Raw genomic sequence first — 19,743 nt, 5'->3', positions numbered from 1 at the left:
AAAAATGCCAGGTTGGCAATAAAATAAGCTTATAATAAAAGTATAGCCCGCCATATTTTAGAATAAAACTTGCAAATTGCAGACCATGTCTATCTGAAAATGTCGAAGGAATAATCTGAAAATGTTGAAGTGTTAACAATATATACATGTACAGTCAATAATGGATCCAGAGGGGGCGCAAGGGGCAATTGCCCCCTTTTAAATTCAATCTCACATACCTGAAGTACACAACAATGTGACCCCCCCCCCCCCCCCCAATTCGGTTCTCGACGTACCTCCTTTCAAATATACGCTCCAAACTGAAAATGTCAAACATTTTTCGAAATTGTGCCCCCATCTTTTAAAGAATTCTGTATCCGCCCCTGGAAATAAGTATGCACTTGAAAAGTCTATGAATCAAATAATTACAATCATTCTCATTGTTAGTCAATACCGTAAATTGTATGTTGATTAACGTAAGCAATTAAAAGTTAGTTTACTGCATACAAAATAATTCGCAACGAAACATATCACTACCATGTTAACTGTTTGATTGTCATTATTGATTGCCGAAATCAAAATAACCGAGATTTGATTTCTCTCTAAACAACTCTTACTAGTCCTTTTAATCAGGGCTGTAAACTTTGGGGAACTGCTTCGAGGGAGATCGAATGCAATTCTGTTGGGCTCAACTTAACTGTTCAGTAAAGTTCTGACAAGATTTGGTGCATTTGCAAAATTAGTTGCAAAATTAGTTCAATTAACGATATAACATTTACAATGATTATAGAAAAATACAATATATAGGTAGAGACGAGGTAATACAATGAAAGATGTCATATAAATTACGACAATAATTGTCTGGCAGTTTTTTTACAAAAAGAAAAGGAACATGATTTTCGTCTCCATTGTATATAATCCATTGTGTTGTTGCATGCAATAATATCGCAAAACACCGATGAAAAGATGGACACTGTATTTGTTTATATATTCTCAAAATTGTCTTTTGCGAATAACAAATAGACCTTGTTTCATATAATTATTATACACAGAGTATTTCTAGAAAGTGTTTTTTCCCAGCGCATTTTTATTGATTTACAAAGCTTTACATAAATACGACATTGAGTCGGTATCATCTTCTATACAGGAATATGTTTTCCCTTCAGAAAAGGAGAATAAAGTCTTAATTTATCGTCATTTTCGACATTTATAATCTGCAAGTTCGGAAAAAAAAAGTTCCATCCACGAGATATTTCATAATCAATCGAATCTATCGTATTAAAAAATGCTTAACTTTAAAAATAATTATGTGATTTCTAGAAAAATTGAGGAGTACCTAGATTCAACTTGAAGGTGTGCTCTGCCTTCACAGGTCTATACAAACATAGTAGAATAGTCCTATTAATAGGAAAATATAATTTGACTGGCCTTCGACTTTTAACAATACGTGTATACTTTTCAATTTCAATCGGATTTCTGGTTTTGATAGAAAGAGCGTCTGGGACTCTTTTCTTTCACTTCTTCGTAATCCGTACATTTTATTCCTTTTTGTGGGTCAGGATGAAATCATTCTGGTAGAAGTACTCAACACCCCATGATCGCGTCCAGTCGTTCATTGCATCCACGTGCTCGATCTGCTTCACATCAAATGAATCTATAGAAGATAAGAAAAAAGAAGAAAAAAAGGGGTCAGGTGAGAAAGCATTAAAGTATGTCTGCACTTGGCCAGGAAGGATTAGACCTCCCAACATGGTCACTGGCAGGTGATTATCTCATCAAATCAGCTCTCAATTAACATAATGAAAAGGGTCCCCAAAACATGTTCCGCTTAGGCATTGTTTTGCTGTATAGAGGGCGCAATTAGCTACAAGGAGTGCAGTTCCGCTTTAACAGCTTGCTGTTACTAGCTGTTTTAGGTGTAGACAGAGGGCACAAGGGGCTATGCCACCCCCTCATTTCTGCCCATCTGCTTTAAAAAGAAAAAAAGGGCATCCACAGAAGTTAGGGAGTAAACAACTTTTATCATATTTCTACCAACCCCCCCCCCCCCCCCCAAAAAAAAATAAAAAAATAAAAAATAAATAAATAAATAAATAAATAAATAAAAAAAAAAATAATTAAATAAAAAAATGTAGACCCTGTGTAAATATGATAGAATAAAGGAATAAATAAATAAAAAATATGAGAAAATAATATAATTATAGAAAATATTTTCCTCGCTTTCTTCTTTGTCAATAATTATGGGGAGGTTAAATCATAACAGTTCCTTTTAAAATACGGCTTATAAAACGTTCAATACGGATTGTACAGAGTTCTATATTGTCGTTTAAATAAGAATTGCCCAGCAATGACACTCCCTCCTCCTTCTCCTCCCCCTCCCCTAATAATTATGTCTATGGAACCTGTTTGAATCGATGAATAATATATTACTTTGAGTCAAAATCGCATTTGCTTAACTTTTAACTTAATACAAATTTTCATTGGGAATTGATGACTGCAAAGTTAAAGTAATACATTGTATACAACATCAAAGGGAAAAAAAATTCACAAATGTAAGCTACATAATTCTTACCGAAGAACCTCTCCAAATCTTTAGGATCTGTAGTGTGGGGAGGCCCAGCGAAAACGGAATGTTCAAGTTCAAAGCAGTCGAGAAGATATCGGCCATCCTCTTTGAGTAACTTCGATATGACGTCACAGTACCTTGAATTATAAATAACTGGTGATCAGACACAGTAAGGCAGAGAATGATAGATAATTTCAATAAGCTAAGAGGTGTCTTACCATTTTTTCGGCAAAAGAATAATTATTGGTATAGGGTACATCTGCTCATTAACATTATTTAAATAGCACATTATACATGCTGTAAATGATTATCAACTTTATAATGTCAATAGATTTTCATAATCAATATAAAATGCATACCTAAAAAATACTTCACATTCTTTTTAAAATTCACATTAGTTGAATAGCACATTGTAAATGCTATAAATGGTTATCAAAATTATAATGGCAATAGAGTTTCATAGTCAATATAAAATGCATACCTAACAAAAAATATTCACATTATTTTACTTATCCGTACGAAATAGTCCGGAAATCCGCCTACCTTTGTCTATCCGAGGGATTCATTGCCGCGCAGGAACCGCGGTCCCAGATACAGTCAAACTGGCCGACGAGGGCGGTCGTCACGCTGAAGAAATCGCAGGCATACAGTCGAACATCGCAGTCAACACCCTGTTGGAAAGTAGGATTAAAAATAATAATACTAATAATAAAAACAATTTAAAAGATAATCTGTTTTTGGCTATGGATTGGATTGAATGAGGGAAAAGATAGATCGATTGCAAACGAGAATACCATCTTAAACAAAGAGAGGGAAAATTATTCAAATAAAGTAGAAAGTAGTACATTTCACGAGTGAGTAATACATTTTACGGGAGAGAATCTCAAGGGAAAGAGAGCGAAACACGAATTCCAATTCATTTATCCTTCCATCGAGGTCCAAATGACTGAAATGTCGTGTTTTTGTTTACATAATGTTAAAGATAAAATATAATTCTGGTAAATATAGAAAACAAATTTCACAGAATCCAACGAAACTTACATTGAATGTTCAAGATTACAAATGAATGACATGTGCCAAACACTTTTGGTAGAAAATGTATCGTGGCTGAGTAATGAGCATAGGAAAATAAGGAAATCTGGGTGAGTAGGCCTGACACCATGTGCTTTATTACATGTCGCTGTAATTATGTGTCAATGGGAGTTGTGTTTTTTTATCAAAGATGAAGCCCAGTAAGTTTTTGCGCGTTTGTTTTTTATTTCACTGGTTCAAACAACCAATCTACTGCAGGATAAACAATCCAAAATAAATCATAGCATTTTTCTCTAAAAATACGATTCCCATACCAGAGTTCAAGATAAAGCCCCACTGCACTACTTATAACTACTTGCACCCTCTACACTGTATATAGCAAACAATGCCTAATCGGTGCCTGTTAGTCCCCTTTGATCCTCTTTTTCTTATGTTAATTGAGAGCTGATTTGAGTGAGATAGCCACCTGTCAGTGACCTTGTAGGGAGGTCTAATCCCACTGATGCAGACGGGCTTTAAAACTAAAATCTGCAGTCCCTAAATCAGCACTGTAGCCCATTCTCTCGAGTATCAACGTGATCAAGAAGGGGAAGAGGGAAATGTGGAAGAGCGCCACCTGTGTACGAACCAAAAAAGGAAGGTATCCCCGAACAGGCAAACGCGCATAATATTGTCAGCAAAATTGAACCAAAAAACTATCAAATCCCTTCTCTTTGGAAAGGGTAGCCAAATCCAAATGAAAGGGACTGGCAACGAAAACAAGACCCTGTGTAAACAGGGAGTCCATTGGAAATCTTTAAAATCCAGGGGTGGGGTCATGACCCGCGCCTACCCCCATCATCTACGCTAAAATAAAATAATTATTAGAACAAAATAATTATCCACCGAGAAGCATACATGTATTTACAACTTCCAATTATACAGTAGGCTAACGGTTGCACAATGCAAGCCTACTGTATATCTACATCTCCATGCTAGTCGATACTTATAAGCAGCATCTAACTTCCAGTTAATATCAATTATGTTTTATGAAGGAATTATTTGGCTATTAATGAATTCATGAGGGTGTGTCTGAAAAGGGGCCAATTACCAACGAACTCAGTTGAAGTTGAAGAAAATTATTCAATATTATGAAAACTAAAGATATATTCATTCTATATCTGGTATGTATGACAATTCTTTTTACTAAATGGCAGTCACTTCAACATTTGTTTATATGAACACCAAGGAGAGAAATTTGAAATTATTCTGTTTAGATTGAGTTAAAGAAAGACTTAGTTGAAATTGGTTTTGTCATCATGTTTCAAGCGCAATGAGCTCTCATTTCTGGACATGTCACAGTGACACGAATATACAGCTGCATGCTAAAACAAAATGTCTCTGTATATGTTTTTAGGTATACAAATCTAAAATGATAATATTTCTGGGTTGTTTTCTTCATTTCTTAATCTCCATTTTGGCAAGATTTTCAATCGTTGAATAAATTTGTTATTGTCATCATGCGCATAAGTATGTACTTTTCAAAGCGACAATTTTGTCGGGGAAATAAACTATTAACAAATATAAAAGAATTACACATAGACCTCTACTCTTCCCGATTATGAGGGGACGATTGCCGAAATATCAGATGAGCATTGTCTCGTTTTGGTGATTTCAAATTGCCCGAGGGCTGTAGTCCCCCCCCCCCCCCCCCCTCCCGTCTGGTGCACCTGTGATTATCACACTGATTACAATAATCTGAGACTGAACTATATATAGTTTGCTAATCACGGATGCATGGTATATACTAATCATATCACTCAAAACCGTCAACTAATTGAAACTGACTAGACACACAATTCAAAATATCATTCGCACTCATTTTTATCAGACACTTTAATCCTTCTTAACTGTTTGGTCTTCAGAGAACCCATTCTGGATTTAATAGATGAATTAGTCTTACTAATCGGCCAGGTCCATTGTCATTCATAATCCAATCAGTTTTGTTTCCCTGTCCAGCCAACGACGGCTCATGTCCACAACTATCAACTGATACACATCCAATTTATCAGAAGGAAATCCACCGTTTAAACTCAGACAGTCAACGTGAATAATAGCGGTCAGGCCTGCCCCACCCAACAATAAAGGAGTGGCTACTGGCCATAGATGAATTTGGCTCATGAGCTATCCTATTTTGTATTATTATTATCATGTGGTGCTAGACCAAAGCAGAAAGTAGCAGGAGTTCAATTCTCCCCTGTATTGCTTTCATATTTTATCTTGTAACTTGTAACTTGTAATTTGTAACTTTATATGTTAACTTTTAGCTTATAACCTGCAAGTTTTCTTGCCGACACCCTATTGTCTGCATTGCCATGACGAAGGGATTGTGCGTTTGTAAGGGGTGAGGGGGGGGGGATTTGACCTATAGTCATGTAGATGATAATAGAAATGGGGTGTGACAACTGATCACGAAATACTGACCCTTTGTGGTATTTTATCTATATTATTACAACTATATTTTAGCTGAATTATGTACTGGAATCAAAAGTCTAATTTTTGGTTTCATTTTCAGTGATTATTAGTTTGGTCTTGTTTTGTTTTATTATGTATTGTAATATTTTACTAATTATCAATGTCGTTATTATTTTACATTACATTTTGATAGTATTATGTTATACAGGGCTATCTTGCAAACCATTTTTCAATTTACTGAAGAGACTACCGTGTATACAGAACATAGAATACATATTACTCTTACTATTGCTTTCTAAATATAATTGTATTGGTCACAGTTGAACCAAGCATTTATTGTCACATAGTTGTATTGTCCCATATACCCATACGTGTGTGCAGTGTTTCTCAATATTTGTGATATTCAGCAACATTTGCTTATTATTATTATAGTATTAACATGTAATATGATAATCAGCGCTAAATTTCAGTGCTTGCAAACACTAATTAAATCTTAAATATTTCAGTTTGAAGTTGGAGGTCAGCACCGACGGGGAGATATACACCCCCTTACCTTAATTTATACAAATTGTGGAACCTCTGTCGGGAATTTCTTTTAATATCAACACCCCACTCCTCTCGGCATTATAATGGCCTCTGTTTGCAATATGTATTTCTTTAGTTGTTTAAAATGGTTATGATTGATTTGAAATGTGTTGTTGGAAACAGAAATAAATTGAATTGAATTGAACTGAATTGAATGGCCTCTTAATGCCCCCTGATCATCAAGTATCATCATCTGTCAGTTTCAGAGACCCCTCCCACCCCCCCCCCCCCCTCCGCCTCCGCCTCCTTCTCAATTCCTCCATCATAAGCAAAAACACTCATTCAAATGTTCATTAAAAAAGGAGAAGAAATGAATTACAACGCCCCTCCATGGAGCCCCCTCCCAAGCCGCAACGCGCCTGTGGACCGATAGTCATTATAAACCACTCAGCATACTAACTATATATATATAATACTTTCACCAGCTTTCGCAGAATGGGTGTTGGGAAAAGTCATTGTGCCAAAGTCAACGGTGCAAATATATCATATTTCAGCGGGGGATAGCAGCGGGGGCTATCATTATAATTAATTTTTCCTGTCGCGTAAGCCTGTTACTAGAGATGACTCAGAAAAGGTTATCAACTGATTTTGTCAAAATCTACAGCAGGAGAGGGGCATAGCCGACACCCCTTCCCCCTTTCAGTAATGATGCCTAGGACTATGACAAGGAGGGGGCGGATGGGGGGGGGGGGGGGAAGGAGAGTTAAGGTTGGAGAACGTTGGGAAGAAAAGCGCGAATGAGGAACAAAATTAATATATTGATGTAGATGAGGGAAAAAGGGGGAGTAAGAAAAGGTAAAAGAGAGAAAAGAGAGAAAAGAGAGAGAGAAAAATAGAGATAGAGAGAAAAGAGAGATAGAGAGGGGAGGAGGGACAGAGAGAGAGAGAGTGGGAGAGAGATAGAGAGAGAGAGAAGGGTGAGAGAGAGGGGAGGAGGGACAGAGAGAGGGAGAGAGAGAGGGGGAGAGAGGAAGAGAGAGAGAGAGAGAGGGGAAAGCGAGAGAGAGAGAGAGAGAGAGAGAGAGAGAGAGAGAGAGAGAAGTATAGTGGAGAGGGGTGAGGTGAGCTTTGAGAGGGTGCAAGAGGGAGAGATCGGAGCTGAGGGATTGTTCGTTATACCCCAATTATATCCTCATGCTTAATGAGAGTGCTTCTGTAGTCCCTGGCAATCTAGTATTGCCTGCTATTGTAGCTATGTGTGGGCTAAATGTATTCCGCGCTCATGTGCACATACGATAAGATCATATCATAGACTATTCTGCATATACAGAAATAAGATATTTCTCTTATTCTGAATAAAGTATACATCAACGATGGGCAAGTAAGATACGACCATGTGACACTATGCACATGCTAAACATACTTCTTCGTATTCTTCAATCCCTTTTTTAAGTTTGCTGTTTCTTCTTTCCTTTAACACTTAAAAAAATAGTAATTTATGTAGAATAAAATGGAATTTACCATAATGTTAATGTTCATTTATTGAATTGAAGGGTAGCATTAAATCGGCAACACATTAAAGGTTGGAATACCCGTTTTGCAAACTATACCAATCGGAGAAAAACATTACGACGCAGTTTATGTTCAACTTCATGTATCTTCCTGTTAAGATACAATGCAGGCTGCTAATAAAAGAAAAATTAGTAGTGTTGCCAATTTGATGAAAGAATGATCATCAATCAAGCCATTCGAGAGAAAAAAAACCTCTCTTCTTGGCTAAATTACCTTGAAAAGTTTTCCTTTTGGTCCATCTTTGATCTCCTCCTCCTCGTACTTCAGGTCATTACCGTCGAAGAACTGTCTGCAAGCCATCTCGGCGATCTCGACGCCGACCACCGAATGACCCTTATCGGCTAACCTGCGAACAAAAGATATCGACGTCGTAAGCAGGGACGATGTTAGAGGGGGTGCAACCCAACTTATACATTTCGTTCTGGAAAGTTTAGGATTTTCTTTTTCATCTTAGCCTTGTCAATTAAGCTTTCCAGAATACGGTATTTTTCTTTGATTTATTTATCTATCTTTTTCCCCCTGGAAATATATCATAATCTACCGAAAATACTCCTTTAAAGTCCCACTGCACTACTTATAGCTACATGCGCCCTCTATATAGCAAACAATGCCTAATCGGTGCCCATTGGTCCTCCATGATCCTCTTTTTTTATGTTAATTGAAAGCTGAGTTGATGAGAAAACCACCTGCCGGTGAACATGCAGGGAGGTCTAATCCATCCTGGCCAAACTACATGTAGTACAGATACGCTTTTACAGATGGTAAGGTGTACGCAAAGGTGCCGTGGTAGAGTGGTTATACATTTGAATCTCAATCTAAGGGTTGGGGCTTCAAATCCTTGTCCTGCACTAACTTCCTTTGCCAAGATATTAATCCACATACGCCACTTGGGGTAACAATACTTGCAGGCCCTCCGGGAGAAGAAAATTAAAGATGATGAGGCGTCCCTTTATAAACTTAATTGTTATTACTATCAATATTGTTTTCATTATTATAATAATTACTACCACTAATATTATCATCACTAGTATTATTATTATTATTATTATTATTATTATTATTATTATAATTACTATTATTCATTATTATGATTTCCTTGGTGTATGCGCCCTCTGCCGACAGAGCTTGGACAATAGCAACACAACGGTATTTTGGGCAATACAGTAGTGGAAAGTCAATATTTACCATTTGATGTCGAGTGATTTTCCACAGCAGGGTAAGAAAAATACCGGGTTGGTCTTTCCTTCAACCAGCTTATCATAGTGCTTCACCAGCATTCTACGAGAAGTAAATAGAATAAAAATCATCTTTAAAGGGAGTGTAGCTTGGCAAATACTGGTAAACGCCATCTACGTCTTCTTGAAGAAAACTGCACGTAAACGGATAGACTTGATTAACGGTAGTCAACGACTTAATCTCTACAGGGTCAGCGTTCGCGAAACAGACCGAAGTTCTCCTGACGCTTCGGTTTCGCGTATGTTGGACGCACGTGATCAGGACAGACATTTAGTATCGTCAGGCTACACCCCCTTTAACAACCTTAGTAGCAGCAAATGTCATATAAAATGAAACATTAATCATCATAAACAAATTCCGATTTACAAATCAAAAGCCTGAATACATCGACTTAACAATGGATATCAGGCATTTGTGTTTGACGCATGCTATTGTCTTATTCCCGTTGCACCCTTAGCGTCGTTGTGTTATTGCGCCAATTAAGCCGCTCACAAAAATGGCAATTCAACCTTTAAACTAGAACCATATGGTACAGAACACGGCATAAGAGTAAAGTAGGCCTATTATTTTATTTGTTTGAACTTTTAAGATTTTTTTTCTCTTCACTTGGCATCTGAAGTTCACAAGGTCAAGGGGTGCGCAAAGATGGGTTGGTATTTTAACCGTGACCCTCCCCTCCTTTGCAATAGAATAGGCCTACATAAGTTTCGATCTGAATTTGAACTCTGACCTGTTCGGGACTTTCATGGTGAACCGTGTTTTGCCCTTCTTCCATTGCTCCAGCCAATCCTCTAACGCCATATGACCGTCTGACACCTCCCCAAACTGATTCCTTCTCAATGATTGGTCCTTCTTCTCCGCTCCCGTCTGCCCATTGGCTGACTTTGACTTTGACTCCGCCTTCTCCTCATTTGCATTTTCCGCTTTCGTTATGACGTCACCGTTCACAACTTCAGTCCCAGATACTGATTTTGGTGTTGCTTCTGTTGACGTGTCTCGCTCTTTAGATGTCGTTGTGGTAGTTGCGGTTGATGTTGATGAGACGATGTTACCGTTGTCGACACCCTTTGTTGTGGTAGCGTCTGGGCATGTTGTAGGATGGCTTGATGTTGGCTCGCTGTTGCTGCTGATGTTGTTAAAGCCATTTTCCCGTGATTTTGTAGACGAGTTTTTCCGCCTTTTCGGGCTTGGTTGCGAGCCGTCCTCCTCCAGCCTCGAAATCGAGCTCGGTACCGCCGATGAACCGCTCATAATTTCCAATAGTTCGTGTCCAAAAATGGAATAACACAATCTTGCTGTTTCCTTTAACCTAAGATCCTGCAGAACATGAAGGTGACAAAAAGAGAAGAAATAGTTAAAAACGATGATATACAGCCTAGTCTAAGATAACGTTGAGGTGCAATCGCCCGCAATAACTAAAAAGTACATGTATAGGTTCTTTTTCAACTCATGCAAGATTATAGTCACTATACGTGTCTACCCCCATGTGCAGGCGCGTACGCAGGGGGGGTGTTTGGGGGGTTAAACCCCCCCCCCCCCCCTTTGGTATTTTTATGTGTGTAAACCCCCCTAAAAAATCCCTAAACCCCCCCCCCCCCTTTGGATCTTTTTTTTTTTTTTTTTTTAATTATTTAAAAAAAAAAAAATTACCCGCATGGCTGACCTAAGAAAGGTGACCTTACCCCCCCCCCCCAACGGAGCAAAATGTCAAATTTTCAAATTTTGAGACCCCCCCCCCCCCCCCAAAAAAAAAAAAGTGTCCTGTTACCCCCCCCCCCCCCCCCCCCCCCCCCCCCCCCCCGCTTATTCAGCGGTCGGTTGAGTCGTTGCGATTTTTTGAGACCAAAAAAAAAAAAAAAAGTGTCCGCTTACCCCCCCCCCCCCCCCCCCCCCCCCTTGAAAAAATCCTGCGTACGCCACTGCCCATGTGTAATTTAGTTTTTACAGATGTGTATCAATCATTTGTAGTATTTACCTTTGGGAACCGACTGTTGAGAAGCTTTTAAAAGCTTACATCTCACTCACACAAGCGAAACCGACAACAGACCGAGACATTATTTACATCATGATCCCGAATGTTCGAACATCGGTTTCGGTTAGTTTGTAGTCGGTATGGAGTCGGTTTGGCGATGTGATGGAGGAATTGTTCACACCACCAAACCGACTCAAAACCGATTATTAACCGACCTACAAGTAATCTTGCACGGCCATTCGGACTAATGTCAGTTTTATTCGGCCAGATATCGGTCGGGTTTGTTGTGCCTAGGTATTACTCTGGTAAAATTTAATCATTTTCGTATGGACTGATAATGACCTTTAAGCTAATACATAGTGATAGAACCATGCCCTAGACTAAAACGAAAACTAATCCAAGCCAAATTAAACGCCAATATATCCCCTCACGCCATTTGCTTATATTTCTCTCTCTCTCCCCCTCTCTCTCCATCTCGACAGCAATAAATCGCACTATTTACAAACTCACGTTAATATTATTGGATGAAATATGCATGCACACAGCGGATATCATAAATACGAAATTAAAGGCTAATCAAAATTGTATTTATTGTTCATTAGCCTTTAGGGTTGAACAGATCGAGGAAGCCATAATGCATCCAAAAAGGAGAGGCGAGTATGTTGCCAAACAGGATTATTCCCGTTCAACGGAAATAATTCATCACGAAAATGACAAACCTGTGCTCGGTTTGTAGGCAGGTTATAAAGTATCAATCGACCAGTGCCAATACATTCTATTATTATAATTTGGAGAACAACTGTATTCTCTAATGTTGTTTAAAAGTGGGAAGAAATCCATCTTCTCTTGCCCGAAGTAACAGTAAGCACTTATAAAATGGTTCATCTGAACGTTTGCTACACCATACCCTGCTTTCCAGTAAGTAAATAAATAGTAAATAAATAAATAAATAAATAAACAAATGAATAAACAAATGAATAAATACATAAATAACTAGGTAATTAAAAACATAGATAAATAACAAAATAACTAGATAATTAAAAACATAGATAAATAACAAAATAACTAGATAATTTGATAAATAACTTTTAAAAAACCCGTCTCTTCCTTAAAGCTTATCTGCCGTAGTTTACAGGAGGGATTAGACTGCCCTGCAAGGTCACTGGACAGGTGGTTATCTCATCAACTCAGCTCTCAGTTAACACAAGAAAAAGAGGATCATTGGGGACCAATGGTCACCGATTCTGCATTGTTTGTTATATAGAGGGCGCAAGTAGCTACAAGTAGTGCAGTGGGGCTTTAAGACAAGCGTGGATCCACCTTTGCCGCCCTATTAATATTTTCTGGCTTCGCCACTATATGCTAGCGGACATCCTTCATAACAATTTCTAAGAATGTGCACGTCAAATGTGATGATACCGCTCGCACGTGGGACTGAGAACAAAAACCAAGAAAAACCAAAGGGTGTGAGGGCCCACAAAAGGGTAATACCAGAGAGGGTAAGAATAAATATATTAAATACAGGGGGAAGAAAGAGAGAAAGAGAGCATGGAGATAGGGGAGAGAGTGAAGGTGGACAAAGAGAAATAGGACAGAGAGAGAGAGAAAAGGAGAGGGGAGAGAGAGAGAAACAAACAGAGAAAGAGACTGGGAGGGAGAGAGAGAGAGAGAGAGAGAGAGAGACAAAGAGAGAGAGAGAGAGATGGAGAGACTAAGGAGAAAAGAAATATTAACTGGAATTAAAGGAAGAACATAGGGAAACGAATGCACGGAGGAGAGACTTAGACCGAGAGAGGGGAGAGAGAGACAGAGAAGAGAGAGACAGAGAGAGGGAGGGACGTCAGAGACATAGAAAGCGAGAGAGATAGGGACAGACAGACAGAGAGAAAGAGTGTCGCGAGAGAGGTGAAGGAAAGGATATCAAAAATTGGGTCTCCTCTTTTGACAATTCCACACGCCATACAGGAACATTTCAATTTGACAACGATCCAACACGTGCCAAGCTACCACCGCAAATTGAACGTCTAGCCTTCTTCTTAGCCCAACCTTGATCACATCATCGGTCTAAATCGGTCCCAAATTAGCAGTTTCTAACAACTTGTCAATTTCTCAATTGGCGCTCCCCCCGGTTAATGAGAAAACGGAATCAAAATATGATTGTGACAAATTTCACGACGACAGAGTTATACGACCACCTAGCCCAACCAGCGCTGACGAGTGCGTTACTCCTTCCTGTTAATATCATAATTTATAATCAAATGATTAGTTGAGAGCTTACACGGGACCATGCATTTATTTCACTAATGACCGGTCATTAGTAAAATCATGTATATAAAACATCATTTTATAAAACATATAAAACATCATTTTATAAAACAAATAAAACATCATCTTATAAAACAAATAATACACATCATTTTGTTCGGGCATTAGTAAAATTAACAACACTTGGTATCTTAGAAACAGTCCAAACACCCTCGGCTATCGTCTCGGGCGAGTTACACTGTTCCAAAGGTACATGTATACCTTGTGGGGGTAATTCTTACTAATTTCCTCACTGCTATGTATCATTTTTATACTAATTGACAGTATGTTCATATTCAAGTATAATTATAAGCAGAATAAGGAGGTGAAGGGCGTGCGCCTGTAATCCAGCTAAAAAGTGGAAGTTACAAACTGATCCACGCCAAGAGGGTTACCATCATGCCCAAAGACTCACCAGAAAAAATACCACCACAGTCAAAGTTATAGGTAAAATTTAATTCAATTAGTTTTTAACACCGTTGCTGATTTGAGTATTCATGTATTGTGAGAAACAGGAGAGTTTAATTAAAATTAAATCAAAATAATTAAAATAATATATAATAATGTTATGGTGATAAACATTACAGATATTTCTGTATTTGTATTGGCACCAGTTTCCATTATTATTGGTCCAGTTTTGCTAGACATAGCTTTCAATTTAGGATATATTATGTAAACATCATACAATCATACCAACTTCATCCTCTGAACAATGGTAATTGTATTTCGTAATCCTTCATCAACCTGGATATTATTAATGGCATTTCCTCTATTTTTCGTATAAACTTCGTAAGTTGACGATGATTAATATTGATGAAAATGATATACCTTGAAATGATAATCCATTTCAGCAGCGCCCTAAAACTATCGCAGGACATGGAAACAAAAGCCGTCCATTGTTGGCAATATTTGTGATCAGAATAGTACATGTAGTTTTCATATCAAAATGTACTTTTTTTTTGGGCTTGAAAATCGAACTCATGGTAGCAAATGTTGTGTTTTTTGTGCAAATGGCTTATCACATTCAGTAGGTATTGTACAGTCAAACCTGCTTTAGTCACCATCTGTCTACAAAGACCACCTGTCTACAACAAGCACATTTGTTGTTTCCCTTGAATATGGTTTCTCTTCGAAACATGTACTACAGGAACCTGTTTACAAGACCACAGTCCTGTCTTCAAAGACCACTTTTTGTGTTTCCCTTGGGCGGTCGCTTTAGGCAGGTTTGACTGTATTATGTCCTTGTCGCAGTAACATCCATCATAATTTATGTCAATTTTGTTCATGATATTTCTTATTAAAGTTTAAAAATGAAAGGCTGAAACGAGACTAAGTGGATGCAGTGAAGTTCACGGTTTGTGCATCGCGAGCCAACTGTCATGTGTCCTGCGTAAAGCGCGTGGGTGTCAGCTTCCGATATTTCCTCCGTTATGGAATATGGAGCTGAAAAGGTGCTATCAATATGGATAAATGGGAGTGTAGGGAGGGAGAGAGAAGGGGACGAGAGAGGAGAGAGAGTGAGAGAGAGAGAGAGAGAGAGAGAGAGAGAGAGAGAGAGAGAGATAGAGAGAGGGAGAGAGAAATGGAGGGGAGGGGAGGGGAAGAAGAAGAAATTAATAAGAGTGAAAGGCAGTAGAGGAAAGACAAGCAAGAAAGAAGGGGGTGACAACTGAGAGAGCTGGAGAGGGGCATGGAGAGATGTGGGGGGGGGGGGAGGGGGGGGGGGGGAGAGAAAGAAAGAATGAATGAGGAGAGGGAAAAGACTTAGAGGGAAACATGTGAGAAACAAGGGATGACACGAGAGAGAGGGATAGAGAGAGAGAGAGAGAGAGGGGAGAGAGAGGGAGAGGGAGAAAGAGAGAGAGAGAGAGAGAGAGAGAGAGAGAGAGAGAGAGATAGAAGAAAGAGCGGAGGGGAAAGAGGTGGAGGGGAGGGGGAAGATGTAGAGGAAGAATATTTAATAAATAAGAAATAAAGGATAAAGGAAGGAAATGTGTGAAATAAGGGAATGACATGAGAGAGAGAGAGAGAGAGAGAGAGAGAGAGAGAGAGAGAGAGAGAGAAGGAGAGAAACAGAGAGAAAGAGTTGTAAACAAAAATGATAATAATGATATATATACGCTTGATGGATTCTAATGAACGAGTGACCAAGTTTCATGTCGCCGCCTCCTCGGCAGGGGCTCTGACGTCACTACTATGCAAATCTAATGAAGCATGATGGGTAGTGAGTGAATGATATAAGAGAGTATTTCGACACAGGAAGGTGACAAATGATAAACTAGTTTGGCCAAAACAGTGACAGTCTTAAAAGGTCATGTGTATACATGTACGTTTCATGGAAAGTCATGAAATTGAGGGATAATCATGTTCATCGTTTAGATACCGATGTTGATTACATGAAAACCAAAAAGGTGCTTTTTGAATACAACCAGATTCTTCAACCACCCAAAATATTTATTTTTCTTTCAGCCTGGGATTGATTTTCCGGATATCAACAACAACAACAACAACAACAATATTAATAATCATAATAAAACAAATTAAAATTATTATAATAATGATATTAAATATTAACACTTAGTATAATAATAAAAGTAATAGTAATGACTGCAAGGACAACAGCCCCACGCCACTTTAGAAATATAGTATTCAAGGGACTTGGTAAAACTGATCTAATCGTTTCCCTAATTCTCCCAGCTATATTATTACACTTTAATTACATTTTAGGTGAGTGAAATTCGTCACAAATCAATGGTTTGGCTCTATATACCATTCCAAACATTTACGTGTTAAAAGATTTGTTAAAGCCTGTTTTATATTTTATTTTCATGAAAAAATGTTTCGGAAAATTCAAAAAAAAATGGTTGAGAGAATTTACTGTTAGGGGGTGTTTCATCAACCTTCAACAATGTTACCGAGTCACTTTAAGCGCGTTATAAAATGCTCGTGGAAACACGTCCCCAGATCATGCATTCGCTTCTTCTTCCTTCCTTGAATAACTCTCCTCTTCCTGATCGAGTTGAGCCATTCGAGACGACCGAGATATGATTCGTTAGAAAAAATGGCTGAGGCAAATAAAAGACAAAAATTGCCCCCTTCCTTCAACCCAATAAAGCCCCGAAACACTGACCCCTTTTTCCGAGTACATCGACTATCGGGTTACAGTTTGGCATTGCCAATTTGGCTACACGGGTTAGTCTACGGATTTGGGTGTAAATCTCTCTTTGGAGGGTAAGGGTGTTATATCCAACTCGAGAAGGAAAAAGTGCAAGCAACCTTATTGAGAACCATGATAACAGTGGATTTCATGAACAAACTCAGCCCAGTATAAGCTCAAATTTAACCTACAATAATTAAATAAAACGACCGCTGCTGCTTCTGAAAAATTCCCCTGATGATGTATCAATAGCCTTGTACGTCGGCCTGTGCAATGTGCGAACAATGTATTTATTACGTTATACGAACACGATTTCACGGGATCTGACAATAAGGTATTAACATTGTCCTTGAGTAGATTTCTCGAAAGTAGTTGCGATTGTGTTGAATAGAGAAAGAGAAAACGCTGGAGGAAAGGAAGGTAGAGAGGGAGTAGGGGAAGGTGTAGAGGAAAACAATTCTTACAACTCTATTCTTACAGAAAGTAATGTATGTTACAGCATGTACATGAAGAAGTAAAATGCTCCCCTCTCGCCCCCCCCCCTCTCTCTCTCTCTCTCTCTGACTAAATTTCTCTCCCTTCTCCAGCCATCCCTCCTCTGTTTTTGTTCTCACCTTCTCCCTCCCCATTCCCCATCTATATATCTCTCATTTTACATATCCCCTGCACATTAACATCTCACACGTCCCCCTTCCCCGTCTCTCTCTCTCTCTCTCTCTCTCTCTCTCTCTCTCTTTCTCTCCACCCCCCCCCCCCCCCTCTCTCTCTCTCTCTCTCTCTCTCTCTCTCTCTCTCTTTGAGTGCCTCCCTCCCTCCATACCTGCAACCGCTCTCCCGTCTTCTCATCATCCCTCTCCCCTTCTATCCCTCCCCCTCTCCTTCTACCCCTCCCCTTCTATCCCCTCTCCTTCTACCCCTCTCTCTCCCTTCTTACACCCCTTACAACAGGGTGTGGCCATGGATGACCCCCATTATAGCTGGGATATTTGGCTGCTCTACAATTGGGTCGGATTATCTTCTTGGTGAGGTCAGCCCAGCACGGGATGATCCCATTTTAAAGCCCTCTTCTATTATTCATAATTATGTCGGCCAATATTTATTTCCAAGAACTACGGATTGCAAGCGATTTTGTAACCTTCTTTTTCTTCTTTAAATCCATATTATGTATATTTTAAAACACACCCTCACCTCCCCCCCCCCCCCCTCGAGAAGGGCATATCAATATACTATTTTCTCGTCCCGTTCTCTACCACCTTGGTTTTAGCTTTTTTAGTTCATGTAAAAATACAGTTTAAATGGACAAATTTGAGTTGGAATTGGCCCAATAGCATCCATGCTCATAAACAGTTATAAAATATAAAAAAACATCGAACCCCCTCCTCCTTCGAAAAATCCAACCGAGGAACTAAGAAGCAATAATTTTGCTTGACCTAAAGTCACACAAAAAGATCTTTTCCTAGAATAATCGCTTCGGTGACAATCCACATTTTGTCATGATAAAGGTTCAAGCCGTGTTCCCGACAAAAGAAAAGAAATTGCAAAGCGTTCAGATAAAAATAGATAAATTCAATAACTGTATTGTACATGTAGATGAGCTACATAGTGAGAACAATTATTAACACTTTGTGCAGACCAAAAATATCATGATAATCTAATGTACAGTAAACAAATGATAATACCGTAATAATAAATAATTAAGTATACGTGGTAGACGAACTAAAATCGATTGGCCTATGCGTTCACGCGGGATAAGTGATTGGAAAATTGGCAGTGTACACTGTACAGAATGATACTTTTAAATGTGAAGATATTGACAAAATTTATGAATGTCTTTTAATTGAATTTACCTTTGTATGACAGGGGGCTCTAAACTCGTAAGCATGTATTATTTGATTTTCACAAAGTCCCGTATATATCAATCAGATATGGATCAAATGGTTTGTGGTTCGAGTCCTACCGCGACACTAATGACATTTGGCAAGACATTAATCTACATTTGCCACTCTTCACCCAGGTGTAACAAACGGCTACCTGTTAGGATTTTTATTTTCCTAGAATGCTTTGATCGCCTTGGGGCAGCTGGGCTAAAGCAAAGGTAATAATAATACTTTGTAGGCGCCTTGAGCATCTGCTGAGTTAGTTATGTATACAATATGAATGTAGGTATTATCAGTATTATTATCATCATCATTATTTCGAACCGGGGTCCGCTAGAGTCTCTCTATGAGCAAAGACAAAGAGCTACACAATATACCAAAATATATCGACAAATAGTCCTACATCAAATAGGGAGGAAATGTGTGTATTTGAGACAGTCTGCATAATCAACTTTCAGATTGTGATCCTCAGTGGCGTAGCCAAGTTGTGGAACGGAGGAAAGGGGCAGAGACGGAGGGACAAGGGCGTGGCGACATATAAAATCACAGAGTTAAATAGTTACACTGGGGTGTAAAATAAAAGTCAGAAATTTCGTTTACCGAAAAGGAAGGCCTCATCAGCTTTCTGGGGGCCCTGCAAGTATTAGTACCCCAGTAATTGTCAGGTACCCATTTACACCTGGGTGGAGAGAGGCAGATGTGGATGTAATGTCTCGCCAACGGACATTCGTGCCGAGTTGAGATTCGAACCCTCAACCCTTTAATTGAGAGTCTGATGAATGAACCAATATATCGCGACACGTCCATAGGTAGGGGTAAGGGTAGGTTCATAGTTGAGGTCTTAAGTTCCGTGGGTGACTCGGTTTTCTCCATTTTAGAGGATGAACGGAATGGGGGGGGGGGGCAACATCCCCCTTCTCCCCTCCTTTCTACGCCTCTGGTGGCCCTTTTGCTTCTCCCTCTAACATGGGAGTGGTAAGCCCTTCTCTGCTCCGATGACAGACGGTTATTAGCACCCGACAGGCAGGGTTGATATTCGAGCTTCCGGCTACCCGGAGTGTTGCTGGCC

At 39.0% G+C, this 19,743-nt stretch overlaps 1 protein-coding gene across 1 annotated transcript; it reads right to left on the bottom strand.

The window, feature by feature from the left end:
- Nucleotides 1–328: 328 nt before the first annotated feature.
- LOC100892034 (probable thiopurine S-methyltransferase) lies at nt 329–10,672 on the bottom strand. Its single transcript, XM_030982900.1, has 6 exons — nt 10,095–10,672; nt 9,314–9,406; nt 8,342–8,474; nt 3,089–3,216; nt 2,552–2,682; nt 329–1,633 (listed from the first exon to the last, which is right to left on the bottom strand). The coding sequence occupies exons 1-6, from the start codon at nt 10,613–10,615 to the stop codon at nt 1,518–1,520; spliced, it is 1,122 nt and encodes a 373-aa protein (XP_030838760.1). The 5' UTR covers nt 10,616–10,672; the 3' UTR covers nt 329–1,517.
- Nucleotides 10,673–19,743: the final 9,071 nt, after the last annotated feature.

Source organism: Strongylocentrotus purpuratus, unplaced genomic scaffold (assembly GCF_000002235.5).
Source record: "Strongylocentrotus purpuratus isolate Spur 01 unplaced genomic scaffold, Spur_5.0 spur5_scaffold_13, whole genome shotgun sequence".
Classification (NCBI taxonomy): Eukaryota; Metazoa; Echinodermata; class Echinoidea; order Camarodonta; family Strongylocentrotidae; genus Strongylocentrotus; species Strongylocentrotus purpuratus.
The sequence above is the reverse complement of the archived record's forward strand: the minus strand, read 5'-3'. Positions and strand labels throughout refer to the sequence as shown.